At 43.8% G+C, this 25,293-nt stretch overlaps 1 protein-coding gene across 2 annotated transcripts; it reads left to right on the forward strand.

Annotated features, from left to right (window-relative positions):
- The first annotated feature begins 751 nt into the window (after positions 1-751).
- Positions 752-23,263, forward strand: fam184b (family with sequence similarity 184 member B). 2 transcript variants are annotated; one of them, XM_029118199.2, is made up of 19 exons: positions 752-1,347; positions 6,127-6,294; positions 6,424-7,017; positions 8,842-8,977; positions 9,095-9,246; positions 9,519-10,073; positions 10,173-10,283; positions 11,199-11,312; positions 11,948-12,114; positions 12,287-12,404; positions 15,507-15,623; positions 16,605-16,731; positions 17,470-17,600; positions 17,687-17,796; positions 17,882-18,190; positions 19,518-19,635; positions 20,322-20,432; positions 20,766-21,160; positions 22,684-23,263. In XM_029118199.2, the coding sequence occupies exons 1-19, from the start codon at positions 1,195-1,197 to the stop codon at positions 22,775-22,777; spliced, it is 3,780 nt and encodes a 1,259-aa protein (XP_028974032.2). In that variant the 5' UTR covers positions 752-1,194; the 3' UTR covers positions 22,778-23,263. The 2 variants fall into 2 exon arrangements, with proteins under 2 accessions (XP_028974032.2, XP_028974033.2); XM_029118200.2 differs by having other exon boundaries at positions 10,176-10,283.
- Positions 23,264-25,293: the final 2,030 nt, after the last annotated feature.

Consider the following 25,293-nt stretch of genomic DNA (forward strand, 5'->3'; position numbering starts at 1 on the left):
AAAAACGAAACCGCACAATCCTGAGAGAGGAATGAAGAGGTAGCTTACCTAGCCAAGTAATAATACAGATAGACGGACATGTTCACATGTGTGTATATATATCTGCTGTGCAGGCAGTCAGGCTTTTTCTGTCTGTCCGTGTGTCTGTCTGTTGTTTCCGGGCAGTGAAGGCCGCAGCTGTTCGCGTGCTGGCAGCTGTATGGTAACAGAGGAACAGAACGCACCCGTGGGAAGGGCACGGTGGTCTATAGGCTATATGTCTCTACATACCAAACTACTGTATTTATTTAGGTTAGGAGAGGGTTCGACCAGGGGATGTTTAGACTGATGGAATAATAATGACTAAAGCATGTATGCATTCAGGCCATCTAGGACGTGATGTGAACTGAAATTATAGGCTATAGGCAACTGGGACGAATGACGTGGATCTGTCCCTAAATACTAGGTCTAATTATTGCTTTAGAATAGGCAGAGAGTTCACCTGTAAAAACAACTTAGCGGGAATCATGCAACAGACAATTTAATAACAGGACTATCAGCATGTGTGTATCCAGATAATTGTATCCCAAAATGTTTGAATACTTGTATTTATTATGATTAATTGAATTAAATGAAGTAGCCTTTTTGAATTTTGTGTGTGTGTGAATGTGTGTGTCTGTTTGAGTACCTACTATAACCTACAACAGAGAAGAACCGGGGAGGGGCGGGGCAGCACTGCAGCAGTGCGCTCTGCTCGACAGGCGAGAGCTGTCTCCGGTAATGTTCGCTAGGCTCACGCCCTCTCCGCATCTGCCACAAGAGAGACAGGTGGTACGGACACATGCCTTCATCCTAGTTAACCTCTCCTGGTTAAGAGAATAAATAAATCGGTTGACAGGCAGTGGTGGGACTGCTGTCGCCAGGAGCGCGCGTCCCCGATGGAATTGGAGCCTGTGACCTCCGCGCGGCAAGCACCAGGCAGAGAGAAGGGTGAGAACTACTTGGATAGAGAACCGCACCGATTTACGTTTACGTTTTTCACCATGATTCTCGGGCGGGCTGCTTTTCCTGCACATCGGAGGGGATTCTTACTATTTACCAAGAAAGAGAGGACAACGAATCTCTGAGAAAAACAGAGAGAATTCCCTGTAATTTTGTTGTTGTTATTCGGTTGGATCCTAATAGCTGGTCGAAGTTGCCCCCGTGAGGATTGTGATGGCTTCGGGTGCCGGTAAAACACCTCAGCCCGCCGGGCCAGGCTCCATTAGCCTTAACGGGGCTGCGGCTGACTTACCGAACATAGAGCAGGAACTGTATGATTACCAGATGCACAGCAAGATGTGCAAGAAGATAGCCCAGCTAACTAAGGTAAGAGACCGATGTATAGAAAATAGACCAGTTAACTAAGGAAAGAGACCAATGTATAGAAGATAGCACAGCAAAGGTAAAATACTGATGTATAGAATACAGATCAGTTTACTAAGGTAAGAGACCAATATATATATAGGGTTGATGAGTTCACTTCATCAGCTAGGGTAAGAGACAGATATATAGAGGATTAATCAGTTTATGAAGGAAGGGATAGATAGAAAGAAGGGTATATAGATAATTGGATATAGATAGATAGTAATACACAGGAAGAAAGGGGTAGGCAGATAAATAGGTATTATCTATAGATGGATAGAAAGGAAGGAAGAAACAAAAAAAGCTGAAAGGGGGGTAGATGATATAGAGATGGATAGTCTGACAAACAGAAATATAGTCTCCAGATATATATATATATAGATATAGATAGATAGATAGACTGCTACATGTACAGATAGATATATAGATAAATAGAGCGATAGATAGATAGAGCAATAGATGGATAGACAGACTGCTAGATGTACAGAGATAGATAGAGCAATAGATGGATAGACAGACTGCTAGATGTACAGATAGATAGATAGATAGACAGACTGCTAGATGTACAGATAGAGCAATAGATGGATAGACTGACTGCTAGATGTACAGATAGATAGATAGACAGACTGCTAGATGTACAGATAGATAGATAGATAGAGCAATAGATGGATAGACAGACTGCTAGATGTACAGATAGATAGATAGACAGACAGCCAATAGGTGAATAAAGCTGACCATTCAGTTTAAGGCCTGTGACAGGGAGGGCATTAGAACATGAAGCAGGTGGTTCAGTCAGTCAGCTGGGGCTTTGGAGGGAGACACCGGACACACTGCAAAATCTGACAGGCTGTGGAAGACCCTCTGTGTGTGTGTGTGTGTGTGTGTGTCTGACAGAGATCAGCAGACTGCTTGATCTCTTGCTTGTGATGACTGCAGTTATGGCCTCTCCATCTTCCCACTGGAACCTCCAGTCAACTGGGACAGAGATGATAATGTGCATGTGTGTCAGAAGGGGATGAAGTTTGAGTGGTCAGCGTTTGTGTCTGTCTGTGTGTGTGCGTGTCTGGAGGGGATGAAGGTTCAGTGGTCAGCGTGTGTGTGTGTCTGGAGGGGATGAAGTTTGAGTGGTCAGCGTGTGTGTGTGTGTGTGTGTGTGAGTGTCTGGAGGGGATGAAGTTTGAGTGGTCAGCGTGTGTGTGTGCGTGTCTGGAGGGGATGAAGTTTGAGTGGTCAGCGTGTGTGTGTGTGTGTGTGTGTCTGGAGGGGATGAAGTTTGAGTGGTCAGCGTGTGTGTGTGTGTCTGGAGGGGGTGAAGTTTGAATGGTCAGCGTGTGTGTGTGTGCGTTTGTGTCAGTGTGTATTAGGTGTGATGTGTATCTGCTCTGGTGGACTGGCTCTGTCTGCCCGACATACTCTATGTTGACACACACACACACACATTGTTTTTTTCTCTCTGTCTGTCTGTTCTTCAGCCCCTCAGTCGAAATGTGTTCTGTCTAACCTACAGTGTGTGTTTGTGTGTGTGTGTGTGTGTCTCGATCAATAGTGTGATTGGATAACATTATGCATGCAGTTTAAGAGGCCAGCCAGTAAAAGCCTTCACTCAGCAGAGCATGACATTCACATGCCACCCACAACGACCCACACATTAGAGCACAGCAACATGTCTCTCCTGAATCTGAGGTTAGAGGTCAGCGTTTCTCTTCTCCCTGTCCTAAATTTATATTAAAGTCATTTAGCAGACACTCTGGTCCAGAGAGATGAAGTTGGGAGAGTTTACATTATTTTATCCAGAGATATACAGTAGGGAGAGATTACATTATCGTATCCAGAGAGATACAGTTGAGAGCAATTACATCATCTTATCCAGAGAGATACGTTAGTGGGAGGTTACATTAGTTTATCCAGAAAGATACAGTATAGGAAGAGAGAACATTATCTTATCCAGAGAGACAGAGTTAGGAGCGATTACATTATCTTATCCAGAGAGATACATTTGGGAGCGATTACATTATCTTATCTGGAGAGATACAGTTGAGAGCGATTACATTATCTTATCTAGAGAGACACAGTAATGGGGAGTTTACATGGCCACATATTTTTCCTTGTTCTGGTCCTCCGTTGGGTTTGAGGCCAGAACTGTTGGTTTGTAAGTTCCATGCTGAGCTACACCGTCCTCCAGTACCGATCCTCAGTCTGGAACTCTGACAGGCTGTTACTGTATGATGTCATCACTTGGTAATCAGGTGTAATGTGACCGGCTAGGTCAGGGCTGGGCTGTGTTACCACTAAAGTCACTGTGACTGAGACACACATAGACACACACACACGCGCACACACACACCGGAATGTCTGGCAGGGCTGCATCAGGCATACACTGCAGACAGAGTGGCGTCCTACTTGTCTGCACACACACACACCACACACACACACACACACACACACACACACACACACACATGGTTTGATATCTGGACGGTCAGAAATAGTGTTGACACTGTAGACATACTACATAATATAGACATTTACAGAGGATATGCAACCATGCATTATATAATATATGTATATATATGTAATATTCATGTCTTAGTTTATATAATATATGTATATATATATGTAATATTCATGTCTTAGTTTATATAATATATATGTGTATATATGTAATATTCATGTCTTAGTTTATATAATATATATATGTATATATGTAATATTAATGTCCTAGTTTATATAATAATAAAGTCTACAAACCCCTGTTAAAATTGCAGGTTCTTGTGATGTAAAAGAATGAGTCAAAGATAAATCATGTCAGAACATTTTCCACTTTTAATGTGACCTATAACGTGAACAATTCAATTGAAAACAAACTGAAATCTTTGAGGGGGAAAAATCTTGACATGGCAATTCTTTGCAAAAGCGCTCCAAATCTGACAGATTGCGAAGACATCTCCTGTGCACAGCCCTCTTCAGATCACCCCACAGATGTTCAATTGGATTCAGGTCTGGGCTCTGGCTGGGCCATTCCAAAACATTAATCTTCTTCTGGTGAAACCATGCTTTTATGAATTTGGATGTGTGCTTTGTGTCATTGTCGTGCTGAAAGATGAACTTCAGGTGTCCGTTGGAAAGCTGAAGATGAAGGTTTTGTGCCAAAATTGCCTGGTTTTTGGAACTGTTCATAATTCCCTCCACCCTGATTAAGGCCCCGGTTCCAGCTGAAGAAAAACAGCCCCAAAGCATGATGCTGCCACCACCATGCTTCACTGTGGGTATGGTGTTCTTTGGGTGATGTGCAGTGTTGTTTTTGCGCCAAATATACCTTTTGGAATTATGGCCAAAAAGTTCAACCTTGGTTTCATTAGACCAGAACACATTTTCCCATGTGCTTTTGGGGGACTTGATGTTTGTTTTTGCAAACTTCAGCCGGGCTTGGATGTTTTTCTTTGTAAGAAAATGCTTCCGTCTTGCCACCCTACCCCATAGCCCATTCATATGAAGAATACGGGAGATTGTTGTCACATGTAGCACACTGCCAGTACTTGCCAGAAATTCCTGCAGTTCCTTTAATGTTGCTGTAGGCCTCTTGGAAGCCTCCCTGATCAGTTTTCTTCTTGTCTTTTCATCGATTTTGGAGGGATGTCCAGTTCTTGGTAATGACTATTTTCTCCACTTGATGATGACTGTCTTCAATGTGTTCCATGGTATATCTAATGCGTGGGAAATTATTATTTTGTACCCTTCTCTGATATCTTTCAACAATGAGAACCTCTGATGCTTTGGAAGCTCTCTGTGGACCATGGCTTTTGCTCTGAGATGCAACTAAGAAAATGTCAGGAAAATCCTACTAGAACAGCTGAACTTTATTTGTGATTAAATTAAATGATGGCAGGTGTGTAATTACTTATATTTAACATGAGTTTGAATGGGATTGGTTAATTCTGAACACAGCCACATCCCCAGTTATAAGAGGTGTGCACACCTATGCAACCAGCTCATGCTATTCGTGTCTTAGTTTATAAAATATATATATATATGTATATATTTAATATTCATGTCTTAGTTTATATAATATATATATGTATATAATATAATATTCATATCTTAGTTTATATAATATATACTGGCATATATTTGTATCTTAGTTGATATAATACAGCAATTTGCTTTGGTAGACTGTTGTGTGAAATGGTTGATATACACATCCACTCATGGCCAGTTCATTAGGTATAACACTGTTCATCAAACTGGACGGCCCCACACAATGAGCCCGCACGGATCCAAGAGCCTAACTTATAAAGTACATCTTACCGTCACCCCTTTTAACCTCAGCTTCATTATATCCATATACCCATTGATGTTAAAGACCCAGCTCCATCACAACAGCACCCAGTCGACGTGGAGATTGGAGATATTTGAATATATTTGAACATCCCATGAATCACCACTCCGCTCCCTTAACCAGGGAGACTAGAAAACGTACGCAGGATTCAAACCGTGGTCTTGAAATGACACTGCTCACAGTAAGGCAGTAACGTTGGGATTAGATGGACCAGGCTGTTCGTAGCAGGCATGAACCAGCATCCAACTTCCTTGTGGAATGTTTTCATGTACCCAAGAATTCAGGCTTTCCTGGTGGCAAAGGGTTCTGTGTCGGTTCTAGATGGGTGTACCTTATTGAGTGTTGTTTAGTTGTTATGAATTAAATGTATATCTATATTATTTCCATATTACGGTGTGTTCTTTCAGGTGATCTATTCTCTGAACACTAAGAATGAAGAGCAGGAGGCAGCCCTTCAGGCCATAGGCCACGCCCATCAGGAAGAGCTGAGGCGTGTTGCTGTGGTGACGTCCCCAGAAGGGGAGGAGTCTGTGCTCAGGACACACTTCATAGAGCTGCAAGAAAGTCTAGCGCAGGTACTGTATCTGTTTGTCCTTTCCAGCTCAACATGTGTATCTACTGAAGATCTCTGGTACGTTTTCAGCATAGATCTGTCAAAGGCCATCTACTTATTAAAGAGTGTGTGTGTGTATATACACCTCCAGGTTCAGGCAGACTTTGAAAGTTACCGTGGCCAGGCTGAGGAGAGGGATCGTGGGGTTGAGGCAGACCTGAGGAGGGGGTATGAGGAGAAGATCCAGGCCCTGGAGCTGAAGAGACAGGAGGCCCAGGCGCAGCTCATCGTGGCCCAGGACGAGAGCCTCCAGCTGAGGGGAGAACTGGAGAGGGCTATGGAGGCTGCACGGAACCTGGAGCTCCAATGTGAAGAGCTACGGAGTAAAGGAGAAGAAGAGGGGAAGAAGGAAGAGGAGATGGAGAGGATGCAAGTGCTCTCAGAGGAGGTGAAAACCCTGAGGGAGGAAAAGGAAGAGAGGGAAGGAGCCATGAAAGAGGAGAGAGAGAAGTGGGAAAGGAGGCTGAAAGAGGTGAGGGAAGAAAAGGATGATTTGAGGAGGAGCATGGAGCTGGCACGCAGGCAGGAGCGACAGCAGTGGGAGGAGAGAGAGGAGGAGGAGAGAAGAGGACTCAGCACGGTGTTGAGAGAGAGAGTGAGGAAGGCGGAGGGAGAGGTGGAGGGAAGTCTTCAGAGACTCAACGACAGCAAGAGACACGCTGCTAAACTACAGGAAAGAATACAGGTAAACAAACACACACGCTGCTAAACTACAGGAAAGAATACAGGTAAACAAACACACACGCTGCTAAACTACAGGAAAGAATACAGGTAAACAAACACACACGCTGCTAAACTACAGGAAAGAATACAGGTAAACAAACACACACGCTGCTAAACTACAGGAAAGAATACAGGTAAACAAACACACACGCTGCTAAACTACAGGAAAGAATACAGGTAAACAAACACACACACTGCTAAACTACAGGAAAGAATACAGGTAAACAAACACACACGCTGCCAAACTACAGGAAAGAATACAGGTAAACAAACACACACGCTGCTAAACTACAGGAAAGAATACAGGTAAACAAACACACACGCTGCTAAACTACAGGAAAGAATACAGGTAAACAAACACACACGCTGCTAAACTACAGGAAAGAATACAGGTAAACAAACACACACGCTGCTAAACTACAGGAAAGAATACAGGTAAACAAACACACACGCTGCTAAACTACAGGAAAGAATACAGGTAAACAAACACACACACTGCTAAACTACAGGAAAGAATACAGGTAAACAAACACACACGCTGCTAAACTACAGGAAAGAATACAGGTAAACAAACACACACGCTGCTAAACTACAGGAAAGAATACAGGTAAACAAACACACACACTGCCAAACTACAGGAAAGAATACAGGTAAACAAACACACACACTGCTAAACTACAGGAAAGAATACAGGTAAACAAACACACACACTGCCAAACTACAGGAAAGAATACAGGTAAACAAACACACACACTGCCAAACTACAGGAACAAATACAGGTAAACAAACACACACACTGCCAAACTACAGGAAAGAATACAGGTAAACAAACACACACACTCCCAAACTAGAGGAAAGAATACAGTCAAACAAACACACGTGCTGCCAAACTACAGGAATGAATACAGGTAAACAAACACACACACTGCCAAACTACAGGAAAGAATACAGGTAAACAAACAAACACGCTGCCAAACTACAGGAAATAATACAGGTAAACAAACACACACACTGCCAAACTACAGGAAAGAATACAGGTAAACAAACACACACACTGCCAAACTAGAGGAAAGAATACAGGTAAACAAACAAACACGCTGCCAAACTACAGGAAAGAATACTGGTAAACAAAAAGACTCACACACACGCTGCCAAACTACAGGAAAGACACCAGTTCACCCACAGTGTTGTGAGAACCAAAACTTAAGTGTTCTTGTGTTTTTCTAGGAACATTTTATTAACGTTCTCACAGCATGACTGAGAAGTAGAAGCATGAGGAAGGCGTTGTGCTGATGTACTGAAATTCCACATAAGAGTTGAATTCTTATACGTTTTAAGAAACTTCCCCATGTTAAACCTGTGAAAAGACTTAACCATGTTTAAACCTTTAGGAAGCGTTCTGTTTAACAAATTAAATATGAAGAAAATGTATGTTTTTGTACAGTTCCTAAAATATGCTGAGATTGTTGCAAAGCCAAGCTACTATCTTGTACATACTTCTCCAGCTGCAGCAGGCTGGAGCAGAGTTTGAAAAAATTATGCATAATCCGTTTAACAACACAGACTTTAACCAGTAGGTTGCTCTTTGATTCAAGTGTGTTGTGGAATATATTAATGACATCAGGTGAAACGGAGTACCTAGATTTCATGTTTGTGGAGAATCAGCCTGGTAACCCTGCAGCAGCCCATTAAATATAGGAAGAATGAATAAACACAGTTATCACGCACATACATCACATTTTTATCACCCCTTACAGATGTCTGTCACTTTCTGCCTGTCTGTCAGGATCTGGAGGAGGAGTTAGAGTCAGGGAGGAGGCGTGTCTTGGAGGCAGAAGGTGGGGCCAAGAGGGCATGGGAGGAGTTAGCCGTTGCCAAAGAAAGACTCCTGTTGCAGGAGGACGAGCTGCAGACCAAATCAGGTACTCAATCTGTCAATTAACTACCTAATCAAACAGTCAATTATTTAATCAATCAGTCATTCAGTTAACGAGTGTTTAAAATGTGTGTGTGTATGTGTATATTTGTGTGTGTTTCAGAGGAACTACTGAGTCGTGGTGTGTGTGAGGGGTGTGTGTGTGTGAATGTGGAGGAGTTGAAAAGTCAGGTGAGCAAACTACAGAGCAGGAACAGGGAGCTGGAATTACAGAGCAGCGGGAGACACAATGACCATGTCCGTCAGATACGACAGGTACACACACACACCACATCACACACACACACCACACACACACACACCACATACACACACACACCACACACACACACACCACATACATACACACAAACACACACCAACACACACACCACACCACACACACACACCACACCACATACACACACCAACACACACACCAACGTTAAATGATACTTACTAATGTGACAACCTTCTGACCGGGTGTGTGTGTGTGTGTGTGTGTGTGTGTGTGTGTGTGTGTGTGTGTGTGTGTGTGGTGTGTGTAGCATGCGGAGGCACTGGCCAGCCTGCGTTCTGAAATGGTGAGGGCCCAATCTGAGGAGCTCCACAGAGAACGCAAACATGCAGAGCAGGAGAGGGAACGCATGCAGAAAGAAATGGAGGTGGAGAGAGATAGACTACAGAAAGAAATGGAGGTGGAGAAGGAGCGACTAGTGAAGGAGAAGAAGGAAGTGAGTGAACGCCTGCAAAAATCATGGGAGGGAATGAAAGAGGGATTACTGAAAGAAAGACAGGAAGACATGGAACGAGTGCAGAAGGAGATGGAGGAGGAGAGGGGACGAGTGCTGAAGGAGATGGAGGAGGAGAGGGGACGAGTGCAGAAGGAAATGGAGGAGACGGAGAGTCTAAAGCAGCGAATGGAGGACGAGAGGACGAGAGGGCTAGAGCAGGTGGAGGAGGAAAAGAAGAGATTGGCAGAGCAGGCAGAGGAGGAAAAGAAAAGACTGAAGGACCAGGTGAAGAGAGCGATAGAGGAGGTGATGAGGAGACATGCAGCTGAGCTCCATAACGCCCAGGAAGCTCTCAAAAGGACCCAGGAGGTTAGAGTAACACACACACACACACACATTTTGGTTCCCGATGGCAGACCACATATACAACCACTGAGTGTGTGTGTGTTTACTTTGTGGGTGTGTAAGCAGGTCTGTGGGCGTGTTCAGGAGGACAGGAGAAACAGTGAGGAGATGGTTCGGAGGCTGGAGATGGAGAGGGAGGAGCTTAGAGACAAGCTTCAGCATGCCACCAATCAGGTGAGGAAGGATTTAACATGTGTGACGCCATCAGGATCTCCATTGGCTACCTCGGGAGGAGGTAACCCGTTTCCTCTGCTGAAGGAGATTGAGCCACCATAAAACCACATAAGTGGATACAGTTTGTCATTCTACTATATGGCTATACAATGACCTCATTTTAGTGTCGTACAGTCATTAGTGTATCTAGCTGATAGTAGCCAGAGGCTACCAAGATCCTGCTGAGGTTCTGGGGATACCCGGGTGCCCAACCCTGTAACCGGGGGTTACCGGTCCTCCCTGGGCTCAGTCCTGTCACAGGTTCTGAGAAATTTCAAAATAGCCCTCTGAGAAAACAGACAAACATAAGATAACAATAATATTGTGAATTCTTTTGAATGTGACTTGAGCTGTAGATATTCCCAGGGTTAACACTGCCACCCTGAGACCCGCCCACAGACCTCCGACCCCTCCAGCCCCAGGGGGCACCAAGCCGCTCAGAAAAACCTCATCACCGACTCAACCCACTTATGGTGTGCAAGGAGAAATGCTTAGCATGACGTGGAGCTCCTCTTATGGTGTGCAAGGAGAAATGCTTAGCATGACGTGGAGCTCCTCTTAGGGAAGGGGGAGAGCGGGAGGAGGTTCTGATCCTGGGAGGCGCGAGGAGAGCCCGCCAGGCAGAGAAAGAGAGGGCGGTTTCTAAATTGGGTGCTTTTCCATTTGCCTTCACACCCCTGGGCCAGACAAGACTCCATAGTCCTTCCTGAGTCTGAATGTCTGATATTGTGTCCGCATCTTTCGTATTAATCATCAGAACAATTAATGGAGCTCTATGGGAGAAAGACCTGCCTCCAGCTGTGAATGTAGACTAATTCCTCATTTGACAAAGTGTACCCCCCCTCTGTGTGTCTGTCTGTGTGTGTTTGTGTGTAGATCTGGCGTTTGGAGTGTGTAATACAGCAGAGACAGGAAGACGTGACCTCTGAAACTCCTCCCCCCTGTGGAATCCACTGTTCCCGCCTTAAAGAGGAACTACAACACACACAGGTAAACTCATACACACACACACACACACACATATACAGGTACACACAGGTAAACTCACACACACACACACACACAGGTACACACAGGTAAACTCACACACACACACACACACACACACACAGGTACACACACACACACTCACACACAGGTACACACACACACATTCACACACACACACACACACACACACACACTCACACACAGGTAAACTCACACACACACACACACACACACACACAGGTACACTCACACACACACATTCACACACACACACACACACAGGTGCACACTCACACACACATGCTCACACACACACATTCACACACACACACACACACGCACATTCACACACACACACACACACACACACACACACATTCACACACACACACACACACACATTCACACACACACACACACATTCACATACACACACACACACATTCACACACACACACACACATTCACACACACACACACACACACACAGAGTCAAATCGATGTTGTTTACGGATCGATGTCTAAATCGTGGATTAGTAGTTGTTCAGTCTCTGCTGTGTGTGATGGATGAATGGTGTGTGTGTGTGTGTGTGTGTGTGTGATGGATGAATGGTGTGTGTGTGTGTGTGTGTCAGGAAGAGATGCAGAGACAGGGAGACAGATTCCAGAGAGAGATTTCAGCCATAACCACAGACAGACAGAGACTGGAGGAGAGGGTCCTAGCGCTCAGCCAACAGAATCATCAGAACACTGACAGGAATGTTCTAGATCACAACCGAGAGAACGCTGAGGCCAGAATCCAGTAAGACTTTTTGCTGTTTGGCTGAAAGAACAAAATTATAGATTTTCTGAACGGTCAAAAAATGTAACACTTTGTGTGTTTCTTGTGTGTGTGTGTGTGTGTTTCTTGTGTGTGTGTGTGTATGTGTGCGTGTTGTGTGTGCGTGTGTGTGTGTGTGTGTTTGTGTCTCCAGGGCAGAGTGTGAGGAGCGTCTGAGAGCAGAGTTTAAGGTGGAGCTTGATACTGCTGTTGCCACAAGCAACCAGAGAGAACAGGAGCTGCAGACGCAACTAGTCGATCTGCGATCACAGGTAACAACTAGGATCTCATGTAACTTTCACTATAAACCATCTAGGATCTCATCTAACCTTCAGTATAAACCACCTGGCATCTGTGATGGCAATTCCATTGAATATAACTCTTACTAAGGAAGGTAAGACAGAGATCAAAATGCTCTTAAACACAAATAACAGTTTATTATTTAATATTTGCAAATAGAAACAGAAAGACACCAACATAAGATCAGTGAGGGTCTGTCTGAAGAACAGTTCAGATAACCTCCTTTTTGTATGGGTAAGAAAGTGTTACAACATCTCACAAAATAACTGACATTTCATCAATACATGTTAATCTGGTCTAAACCATTTAGGTTTATTCCTCTTATCAGTTTCTCTCTCCACCCCAGGTTTAACCCAAATGCAGGTTGCCCACCTGCATTTTACAAATATCTCTTGACTTCAATTGTCCACCCATGTCTTGTCCCCCTTTTACTAATGACACCACTAACATATCTTGCATTCTTCCTACTTGGCAAAATACAGTTTCGGTACCTTTTCTAATTAGCCCAATACCAAACCAGTAATTCTCTATTCTCCTAGAGAATGTAGGAAAGCGGAACATAAGTGGAGGAAAACTAAACTTCAAATCCACTATGACATCTATAAACAAAGCCTTGGTAGCTTCAACAATGAGTTACACAGGGCCAGACAGCAACATTTATCAGGAATGATCAACAAGAATATCAACAATACCCGCAGTCTATTTGTCATGGTCGACAAGCTTACAAACCCAATAAAGCAGAGAAACCCAATAAACAATAAATAATAAATTCGAACCATATGACTGAGATTATTGTGTTTGGCAACCAAAATAAAAGAACAAGTATTAGTAAAGAGCTGGATTCTCGGGCCCTTAAAACCAGGGATCAAGTGTGTAATCTTGGTGTTTTGATTGACTCACACCTCACAGAAAATATAGCCAGAAGCAAAGGCTTGGTGTCCCAAAAAGACCAAGAGAAGCTCATCCATGCTTTTATCTCTAGTAGGGTTGACTACTGTAATGGCCTCTTAACTGGATTCCCCAAAAGCTCATTCAGAATGCTGCTGCTAGAATGTTAACCAGGACCAAGAGAACAGAACACATCACTCCTGTTCTTAAATCTTTGCATTGGCTTCCAGTCATTTACAGAATAGATTTCAAAGTGGTGCTTTTAGTTTATAAATCTCTGAATGGTTTAGGACCCGAATACATTTCTGATATGTTGGAAGAATATAAACCGAGCAGGGCTCTTAGATCCATGAACACAGGTCAGCTAGTAGAGCCCAGAGTCCAAACTAAACATGGAGAAGCTGCATTTAGCACTTATGCTGCACACAACTGGAATAAACTACCAGAAGATCTTAGACGTGCCCCAAACGTATCCATTTTTATAAACACTTCTCTTTTCACATGCCTATAACTGAGCACTGTTTAGCCTTATATCTTCCTATGTTTTTATTCCGTTTTTATTCTTTATATATTTTCTTATTCTATTTTTTATTATTATTATGTTGTTTTGGTGTTTTCATTTGAGTATTTGTTTTTATGTATTTTTATATATTATTTTTTTTCTTTGTAAAGCACATTGACTTGCTTCAATGTATGAATTGTGCTATATAAATACACTTGCTTGCTTGCTTACACGTGTAGAAGTCACTAATACATTAGTTCAACACATTTTTATAACAGATCTCATCTAACCTTCAGTATAAACCATCTGGGATCTCATCTAACCTTTACTATAAACCATCTGGGATCACATCTAACCTTTACTATAAACCATCTGGGATCTCATCTAACCTTCAGTATAAACCATCTGGGATCTCATCTAACCTTTACTATAAACCATCTGGGATCTCATCTAACCTTTACTATAAACCATCTGGGATCTCATCTAACCTTCAGTATAAACCATCTGGGATCTCATCTAACCTTCACTATAAACCATCTGGGATCTCATCTAACCTTCAGTATAAACCATCTGGGATCTCATCTAACCTTCACTATAAACCATCTGGGATCTCATCTAACCTTCACTATAAACCATCTGGGATCTCATCTAACCTTCACTATAAACCATCTGGGATCTCATCTAACCTTTACTATAAACCATCTGGGATCTCATCTAACCTTCACTATAAACCATCTGGGATCTCATCTAACCTTCAGTATAAACCATCTGGGATCTCATCTAACCTTCACTATAAACCATCTGGGATCTCATCTAACCTTTACTATAAACCATCTGGGATCTCATCTAACCTTCACTATAAACCATCTGGGATCTCATCTAACCTTTACTATAAACCATCTGGGATCTCATCTAACCTTCACTATAAACCATCTGGGATCTCATCTAACCTTCAGTATAAACCATCTGGGATCTCATCTAACCTTTACTATAAACCATCTGGGATCTCATCTAACCTTTACTATAAACCATCTGGGATCTCATCTAACCTTCAGTATTAACCATCTGGGATCTTATCTAACCTTCAGTATAAACCATCTGGGATCTCATCTAGCCTTTACTATAAACCATCTGGGATCTCATCTAACCTTTACTATAAACCATCTGGGATCTCATCTAACCTTTACTATAAACCATCTAACCTTCAGTATTAACCATCTGGGATCTCATCTAAACTTCAGTGTAAACCATCTGGGATCTCATCAAACATTCAGTTTGAACCATCTGGGATCTCATCTAACATTCAGTATGAACCATCTGGGATCTCATCTAACATTCACTATAGATTGAATCCCAGATGGTTTAGGGAAGTGAGAGTCTAGGTTAAATTAATGTGAAATTACAAGTGGAACTGCTAGAAAATGATTCATTAATGTGACCAGTGTATTGGCTGAATTCTACAGGATCAGCATTGAAAATGTGACTCCCGGTCAAGAAAGTCAAAAAGTGGCCTTTGTGGCGTTGCCACAGGAATAAGGAGTGTGCACGCTTGTTGAATAGTGGTGAACAGACTTCTGGGATATTAGAATCCTGTTGTTAAATCTATGTTAATGTTAAACTAAAACCTCATAAACGAGCAAGACAGTTTCAGAACCTGTTTCACTGAGGTAGCTTCCTGTTGTAGGTGGAAAGGAAGGCGGGACCAGTGGAAGGTCACCATGGTGACAGTGAGATTGACAGGCTGCGGAGGGAGGTGCAGGAGACCAGAGAGATGAACCACAGGCTGAGAGAGCAACTGAAGGTACATACATGTACATGTAGACACACACAGCACAGCTCATACACACACACTCACACACACACTCACTCACACAGCACAGCTCATACACACACACTTACACACACACACACACACACACACACACACAGCACAGCTCATTCACACACACATACAGCACAGTTCATACACACACACTCACACACACACAGCACAGTTCCTACACACACACTCACACACATACTTAGACATACAGACAAACACTCATATAATAAGACACATGCACACACACAGAGCGCCCATCGTGTGTCTTCCTCCAGCAGGGCTGTGAATTATTAAGTATCTTCAAGATGACCCACAGAGTTCTGGGCTACTGGATTAGATATACACTGTCTGGCAGAGTTCAGGACTATTGGATTAGATATACACTGTCTGGCAGAGTTCAGGACTATTGGATTAGATATACACTGTCTGGCAGAGTTCAGGACTATTGGATTAGATATACACTGTCTGGCAGAGTTCAGGACTATTGGATTAGATATACACTGTCTGGCAGAGTTCAGGACTATTGGATTAGATATACACTGTCTGGCAGAGTTCAGGACTACTGGATTAGATATACACTGTCTGGCAGAGTTCAGGACTATTGGATTAGATATACACTGTCTGGCAGAGTTCAGGACTATTGGATTAGATATACACTGTCTGGCAGAGTTCAGGACTATTGGATTAGATATACACTGTCTGGCAGAGTTCAGGACTATTGGATTAGATATACACTGTCTGGCAGAGTTCAGGACTACTGGATTAGATATACACTGTCTGGCAGAGTTCAGGACTACTGGATTAGATATACACTGTCTGGCAGAGTTCAGGACTACTGGATTAGATATACACTGTTTGGCTTTGTGTGTGTGTTTCTGTGGGGTATTTGTGTGTGTGTGTGTGTGTATGAGAGAGAGAGAGAGGGAGAGAGAGAGAGAGATATAAATGTTTTTCTTTTAGGAGGAACCTCGTTTACACTTGAAAGAGGAGCGACACACAGTGGCTCTGCAAGCTATGGAGAGGCGAGCTCAGGAGGAACTTCAGACCGAGAGGAACAGATTACACACACTACACCAGTTACAGCTAGGTAACACTACACCTGTTACAGCTAGGTAACACTACACCTGTTACAGCTAGGTGAAACTACACCAGTTACAGCTAGTTGAAACTACACCAGTTACAGCTAGGTAACACTACACCAGTTACAGCTAGGTAACACTACAACTGTTACAGCTTGGTAACACACTAAACCTGTTACAGCTAGGTAACACACTACACCAGTTACAGCTAGGTAACACTACACCAGTTACAGCTTGGTAACACACTAAACCTGTTACAGCTAGGTAACACTACACCAGTTACAGCTAGGTAACACTACAACTGTTACAGCTAGGTAACACACTAAACCTGTTATAGCTAGGTAACACACTACACCAGTTACAGCTAGGTAACACTACACCTGTTACAGCTAGGTAACACTACACCTGTTACAGCTTGGTAACACACTAAACCTGTTACAGCTTGGTAACACACTACACCAGTTACAGCTAGGTAACACTACACCTGTTACAGCTGGGTAACACTACACCTGTTACAGATAGGTGAAACTACACTAGTTACAGCTAGGTAACACTACACCTGTTACAGCTGGGTAACACTACACCTGTTACAGCTGGGTGAAACTACACCTGATACAGCTATGTAACACTACACATGTTACAGCTGGGTGAAACTACACCTGTTACAGCTAGGTAACACTACACCAGTTACAGCTAGGTAACACTACACCTGTTACAGCTAGGTGTGTTTGTGTGTGTATATGTAGATAAGCAGCGCGCAGAGCTGAGTCAGCAGCATACGGAGTGGAGCCGCCAGCTGACCCAGAGACACATGAAACAGATTGAAGACCTCCAGGCAGAGCTAAACACACACACACAGATGATGGCCTTACACCAGGTAACACAGCTTCAGGAGTGTGTTAATGAGTGTGTCTATGTGTGTGTTTATGAGTGTTTTTGTTTGGTGTATGTGTGTGTGTGTAGGACCTAAAGCAGCAGAACCAGTTGCAGGTATTTCAGCGCCAGCTGGACGAGAGTCGCTGTGCTGTCCAGGAACTGCAGAGGGAGAACAACGCATTGAAGGAACAGCTAAGGTACACACACCACACACACACCGCACACACACAAACAAAGGCAATCAAACACACACATCTTTACATGTTTATCTCCTGTCTCCAGGTCTGAGGAGGTGGAGGGAAGAGAAGAGGAGAGAGAGGAGGCCCAGCGACTGAGACTTGAGATCGAGAGGCTGAGAGGAGAGACAGAGACTGCGGAGGAGGCTCACAAACAAAGGGAGGAACGGAGACTAGAGGTGGAGGAGGAGAGGAGGAGGGAGGAAGAGAAGAGAAGACAGGAGGAGGAGGAGAAGAGGAGAGAGGAGGTGGAGGAGGTGAAGAGAGATCACAGGAGAGAACTGCAGACTCTGGTGTGTGACTACAGCAGCGCTCAGACTGAGCTGCAGGCCCGCATCGTGGCTCTGGAGACGGAGTGAGTAACATGCCCACACAAAATGGAACAAATTTGATGAAAGCCCCGCCCAAGTCCCACCCACCCAGTCCCGCCTCCAGTCACATTCAGAAACACCCACCACCCCACCTCCAGCACCACCTGCCAACCCACCTCCAGGTCCTGTTTCTGTTCTCTCGTAGAACAATGCTGCTTAACATCTTCCAGCTGAATATGAATGTTGTCTCTAATATAACATTCTGGTCTCTGCGATCCATCTGCCTAAGATGACATGAGCCTAAAAAGAATACAGCAGTAGCTGGAACAATACCGACTGCTGCGTGTGTTGACGGCAGTGTGGCCGCCAGCAGATGTGTGTAACCTGTGTTGATTGTGTTTGCGTCAATTCTATTCTCACCAGATTAAGGTCAATATTGTACGTTTTTCTTTGTGGGTGAAATAACTAGATGTAACTTGTAAACCTGCCACAAGGGGGGTGATGGTGAGCACTGTTGTATATTTGCCGGGTGAGTAAACAGAGCTGGCCAAGAAGAGTGAATGTCTCTGACTGACCGACTGACTGACCGACTGACTGACCGACTGACTGACCGACTGCCCGTAGCTTTGGCAGTCTAAAGTTCTTATTCAAGTCTCGCCAGAAATTGCTCAATTCTTATGACAATTCCAAGTAATAAGTAGACATTACTAGGCCTATTACTGGCTAGTAAGTTGTTAAAACGGCCAGAGGCAAAAAGCCATACAGTTCATAGATGCTATTTGTGGTGGAGGTGAACATCATAAGAAACGTTATTCAGTTTAACACAATGCTTAATTGTGTGTAGCGAAATATTCAAACTTGGCGTGATGTTATTTAGTGAGATGCTATAATGACACATAGCAAACACATTGCACCGTGGTGTAGTGGTTCGAGACACATGCCGGAGACAACATTCATGTGGGAGACCCGGGTTTGAATCCTGCGAGTGCAACATTATTTCTGCTTTTAATTGCGGGCAGGCTGAACTAGGCCTGCCTGGGTGCTTTTCCGGTTTATGGTAACAGTGAAGTCTAGGTCTATTTTACAGCTGAGCACTGTGTTGCCACTAATTGAAACACATACAAATATTAAAACACAATTCTGAAAAACCTTCACATTGAACAACAAAAGGGCACTCATCAAGCATTTGCATTGCCTATAGGCAAACAAACCCTTTCAATAAACTGAGGTGCACATTTAGCACTGTGGTCAGGAATGATGGACAGGTGGCCGAGTCTAATGTTTGTGAACTCAAAGAAATAACGTTTTTTTTCTTATAAAATAACAGTGAATACCAGATACCAAACCTTTAGGTTTGCTGTGTGTTATAAGGCTTCGTGAGCGGGAGGAGAGATGCAGAAAGAGAGAGGTGTCTCTGTGTGATGACCTCCAGATCGGAAGACTGCTAGAGAGACTGACGGAGAGAGACCAGCTCATCAAACGCCTGCTGGTGAGAACACACACACACCCACTGCATCTTTACACACAAATACCTACATAAAACACACACCTTTAGATGTGTTCTGTTCATATGTGTCCTCTTTAAATGTGTTCTATGCAGATGTGTTATGTTTGTTGTGTTCTGTTTAGATGTCTTCTGTTCAGATGTGTTCTCATTAGATGTGTTCTCATTAGATGTGTTCTGTTTAGATGTGTTCTGTTTAGATGTGTTCTGTTCAGATGTGTTCTCATTAGATGTGTTCTCATTAGATGTGTTCTCATTAGATGTGTTCTGTTTAAATGTGTTCAATGCAGATGTGTTATGTTTGTTGTGTTCTGTTTAGATGGATGTCTTCTGTTCAGATGTGTTCACATTAGATGTGTTCTGTTCAGATGTGTTCTCATTAGATGAGTTCTCATTAGATGTGTTCTCATTAGATGTGTTCTGTTTAGATGTGTTCTGTTTAGATGTGTTCTCATTAGATGTGTTCTATTCAGATGTGTTCTGTTCAGATGTGTTCTGTTCAGATGTGTTCTCATTAGATGTCTTCTGTTTAGATGTGTTCTATTGAGATGTGTTCTCTTTAGATGTCTTCTGTTCAGATGTGTTCTATTCAGATGTGTTCTGTTCAGATGTGTTCTATTCAGATGTTTTCTCTTTAGATGTGTTCTGTTTAGATGTTTTCTGTTGTCCAGGACGAACGACATCAGCAGCAGCTTCATCCTCCGGTTGCCGGAGACAACGGAACGTTCAGGCTCCATGACAACAACAGGCAGCACCCAGGGAACACCACACCAACCATGAGGGTAACACACACAGTATATTTTTGTGTTGTAGTTATAATGTTGTTAGGTTGTAGACGTGGACATTTGTGTTGTAATGATGTTATTATTGGGTTGTAGTAATTATTGGGTTGTACTTATGATATGGTTGTGTTCTAGTTATAATATTATTGCATTGTAATTATGTTATTATTGTGTTGTAGTTATGACATGATTGTGTTGTTGTTGTTATAATATTATTGCATTGTGATTGTTATTATTGTGTTGTAGTTATGACATGGTTGTGTTGTAGTTATAATATTCTTGTGTTGTAATGATGTTAGTATTGTGTTGTAGTTATGATATATTGTTTTGCAGAGGAAGCATCTTGAGGAGTCTCCACCACGAGTCACCAGTACTCCAAACCTCCTCCCACACGATAGCCCTTCCTCCTGCCATCCCCAACATCCCTGCGCCTCCTCCGCTCTGCCCTACGCCTCCTCCTCCCTCCCACGTTCTTCCCCCTCCCTTCCTCGCACCCCCAGGTCACCTAGTATGGAGCACAGCGGACGCAGCCCTCCCTCTCGTATCCTCACTCCACTGCCTCCTGCTCCTCCCAGCCCTCCCTCTCGTATCCTCACCCCACTACCTCCAGCGCCAACAACCCCCCTCCCCCTCTGTCCCTCCCCAAACCCTGAACCGAGACATGGGATACGCCAGGTCACCTCAACATTGCAGGAACTCCGCCCTAAACTGCACAGCCAGCCATCCAGGTATCCATGGCAACGATGAGGCCAAAAGCACTGTTCATGCACAAATGGCCCAAACCATTATGTCAAAGTCTAGTCTGTCTACAGTGTTTCCTGTACTCTAGTCTGTCTGTACAGTGTGTTTCTTGTGTTCTAGTCTGTCTGTCTGTCTGTACAGTGTGTTTCTTGTGTTCTAGTCTGTCTGTCTGTCTGTACAGTGTGTTTCTTGTGTTCTAGTCTGTCTGTCTGTCTGTACAGTGTGTTTCTTGTGTTCTAGTCTGTCTGTCTGTCTGTACAGTGTGTTTCTTGTGTTCTAGTCTGTCTGTCTAAAGGGTGTTTCCTGTGTTCTAGTCTGTATGTACAGTGTGTTTCCTTTGTTATAGTCTGTCTGTCTACAGGGTGTTTCCTGTGTTCTAGTCTGTTTACAGTGTGTTTCCTGTGTTCTAGTCTCTGTCTACAGTGTGTTTTCTGTGTTCTAGTCTCTGTCTGTCTACAGTGTGTTTCCTGTGTTCTAGTCTCTGTCTGTCTACAGGGTGTTTCCTGTGTTCTAGTCTGTCTTTCTACAGTGTGTTTCCTGTGGTCTAGTCTGTCTGTCTACAGTGTGTTTCCTGTGGTCTAGTCTGTCTGTCTGCCTGTACAGGGTGTTTCCTGTGTTCTAGTCTGTCTGTCTACAGGGTGTTTCCTGTGCTCTAGTCTCTCTGTACAGTGTTTCCTGTGCTCTAGTCTGTCTGTCTGCCTGTACAGGGTGTTTCCTGTGTTCTAGTCTGTCTGTCTACAGGGTGTTTCCTGTGGTCTAGTCTGTCTGTCTACAGGGTGTTTCCTGTATTCTAGTCTGTCTGTACAGTGTGTTTCCTGTGGTCTAGTCTGTCTGTACAGTGTGTTTCTTGTGCTCTAGTCTGTCTGTACAGTGTGTTTCTTGTGTTCTAGTCTGTTTACAGTGTGTTTCCTGTGTTCTAGTCTCTGTCTACAGTGTGTTTTCTGTGTTCTAGTCTCTGTCTGTCTACAGTGTGTTTCCTGTGTTCTAGTCTCTGTCTGTCTACAGGGTGTTTCCTGTGTTCTAGTCTGTCTTTCTACAGTGTGTTTCCTGTGGTCTAGTCTGTCTGTACAGTGTGTTTCCTGTGGTCTAGTCTGTCTGTCTACAGGGTGTTTCCTGTGGTCTAGTCTGTCTGTCTACAGGGTGTTTCCTGTATTCTAGTCTGTCTGTACAGTGTGTTTCCTGTGGTCTAGTCTGTCTGTACAGTGTGTTTCTTGTGCTCTAGTCTGTCTGTACAGTGGGTTTCTTGTGCTCTAGTCTGTCTGTACAGTGTGTTTCTTGTGCTCTAGTCTGTCTGTACAGTGTGTTTCCTGTGCTCTAGTCTGTCTGTACAGTGTGTTTCTTGTGCTCTAGTCTGTCTGTACAGTGTGTTTCTTGTGCTCTAGTCTGTCTGTACAGTGTGTTTCCTGTGCTCTAGTCTGTCTGTACAGTGTGTTTCTTGTGCTCTAGTCTGTCTGTACAGTGTTTCCTGTGCTCTAGTCTGTCTGTACAGTGTGTTTCCTGTGTTCTCCAGGAGCCCACATTTGGAGCCGAGGGGGACTGGCCAGGGAGCAGAGGGGCGGGACTCCCAGAGGCAGGAGTGGTACACCAAGTACTTCTCTTTCTAAACACACACACATACACACCTCTCATGCTTACACATAAACCCCCTATTGCCTCGTTTATACAGTGTCATCTTGAGCACGCACACACACCACCAGCAAAGCCCACCCCGCCAACATCGCCTCTAAAATAAACCAAAAAGTGCTTCTCATACACAGACACACACTATCAGCACACACTAATGATCAGCCCTCACACACACATTATCAGCACACACTATCAGCACACACTAATGATAAGCCCTCACACACACTATCAGCACACACTAATGATAAGCCCTCACACACACTATCAGCACACACTAATGATCAGCCCTCACACTCACACTGTCAGCTGAACACTAATGATCAGCCCTCACACACACACTGTCAGCTGAACACTGCACACACCACTGATCACATTCATACTTCACTGACAGACCAAACAACGCTTGTTTAATGCAAACTAACTGTATGTAATATAATCAATACTTTGGAATAAAGTTCATTTTATATTAAACATATACACTATATAAACTATTGTCTTCAGTTTCACATTTCAGTCCAGGCAGAGCTGCTCCAGAACCGTCACAAAAATGACTGAATTTGGCATTGGAGCAACTTAGGTTCAGAATTCATTTTTTTTAATGTTATCACAGTGAGGTGGTTAACTACATGATCCTGCTTATCACAGTGAGGTGGTTAACTACATGATCCTGCTTATCACAGTGAGGTGGTTAACTGCATGATCCTGCTTATCACAATGAAGTGGTTAACTACATGATCCTGCTTATCACAGTGAAGTGGTTAACTACATGATCATGCTTATCACAGTGAAGTGGTTAACTACATGATCCTGCTTATCACAGTGAGGTGGTTAACTACATGGTAATTGTTATAGTGGGGACACTGGTAATAATTAATACTGAAATTAATACTGAAATGGTATTTATAAGTTTTAGGGAAACCGTATTATGTTAAATTAATAGTGAAACGTGGTGGTCATTTCCTGTCAAGTTACCACACCATTTTGGCGTTAACTGGCTAATATTCAGGCGGTTGGCTAATTGGCTAGTTAGCTGAGCGACCCAGAGCAGGTGCCTCCGGAGGAATTTGCGGAAGGTGGAAGTCAGCACTAACAGGTGGAAATCGAAACCGGGAATCGTTTCCTTGTCGTTCTAATGGCGTTGTTTGGGACTATCGTCGAAGTTGTGGAGGAGAACGAGGACCGGACGGCGTATATAGGTTGGGGCACTTTATCTTGGCTAATGGTGTTACGGAGCAGGAGAAACAGCGCTCCGTTCTCTTGAGTTTGTGTGGTGCTAAAACCTGTAAGCCAATGAGGAATTTTGCTACTGCACGGGGACCGGGAGATATATTGTGGATCTGGTTGCTCACCACAATCCGAAACCTTCGGTGATCACCCTGAGGTTCAAGTTTGACTGACATTTTCAGAAACCAGGTCAGTTCTTAGCCAATGTTGCGGAACTACGTTTACTCTCAGATCATTGCGAGTTTGGGGCGGTATTGGAGGACATGCTCCGTGATAGGTTAGTCTGTGGCATTAATGAGGACAGCATTCAGCCCCGTATAGTGGGGGAAGCCACACTGCATTTCAAAAGAGCATTGGACATTTCTCAAGGGATGGCAGCTAACAATGCTAAAGATATTAAAAAAGCCAACAACAGTTGGAGTTTTGCAGTGCATCAGGTGATTAAAGGGGCAGTGGAGAAACTCTGTCTCTGAATGTCTGTGGAATGCTGTAGGTGTGGGGACACATGCAAACAACTATAAGTTCAAGGACACTCATAATTGAAGCAAAAAGGGACAACTAGCTAAAAAGTGCGGGGCGGGCTGAGAGTAAGTCTGGAGGTGGGCTGACCAGGCATAAGACTGCAGCACATCCCCTAGAAAACAGGCGAGGAGGAAGAGGATTGTTCCTACATGTTTAATGTGAGAGAATCGCGTGCAGAGCCCATCTATGCGACAGTAGTGGTAAATGGAAAGGAGATTAGGGTGGAGGTTGCTATTAGCAAGGAGACCTACAGAAAGACTTGGGGGAATCAGACGGATGTACACCGGACCAGAGAGACCATACCGTTGTTGGGAGCTCAGGAACGCAACGTTGAACGCAACAGCCAGGAAGAGAGAGCACCGCTCCTGGTGGTAAACGGGAATGGGCCTAGTTTACTAGGATGTGACTGGCTAAACAACAAAACTTGACTGGGGTGAGATAAAACATGTACGGATGTCAGAAGATCCAGAGGCTTTGAAAGTATCCAGAGGCTTTTAAAGATGAGCTGGGCACTCAAAGGGACAGCTGTTTGTGAATACTCAGGCCGAGCCTAGCGTTCTCAAACACAGGACTGTCCTCTACTACACCATGCCGATGCCATGAAACGGGAGGTGGAGCTGTTCAGTTTTCCTGCTTACAGGGAAAACGGAGGAGCACCTCCACAATCTGGAGCAGGTGTTGGAGAAGCTTTCCAAGGCAGGTTTGCACCTGAAGCATAGCAGGTGCACCTTTCAAGCGAAGACTGACA

Source organism: Esox lucius, chromosome 25 (genome assembly GCF_011004845.1).
Source record: "Esox lucius isolate fEsoLuc1 chromosome 25, fEsoLuc1.pri, whole genome shotgun sequence".
NCBI classification, from domain to species: domain Eukaryota; kingdom Metazoa; phylum Chordata; class Actinopteri; order Esociformes; family Esocidae; genus Esox; species Esox lucius.

Coding starts and splice junctions, on each gene's coding strand:
- fam184b (XM_029118199.2), top strand. CDS start 1,195: ATGGCTTCGGGTGCCGGTAAAACACCTCAGCCCGCCGGGCCAGGCTCC. Junction 8,978..9,094: donor CGAGCTGCAGACCAAATCAG/GTACTCAATCTG, acceptor TGTGTGTTTCAG/AGGAACTACTGAGTCGTGGT. Junction 16,732..17,469: donor ACTACACCAGTTACAGCTAG/GTAACACTACAC, acceptor GTGTATATGTAG/ATAAGCAGCGCGCAGAGCTG.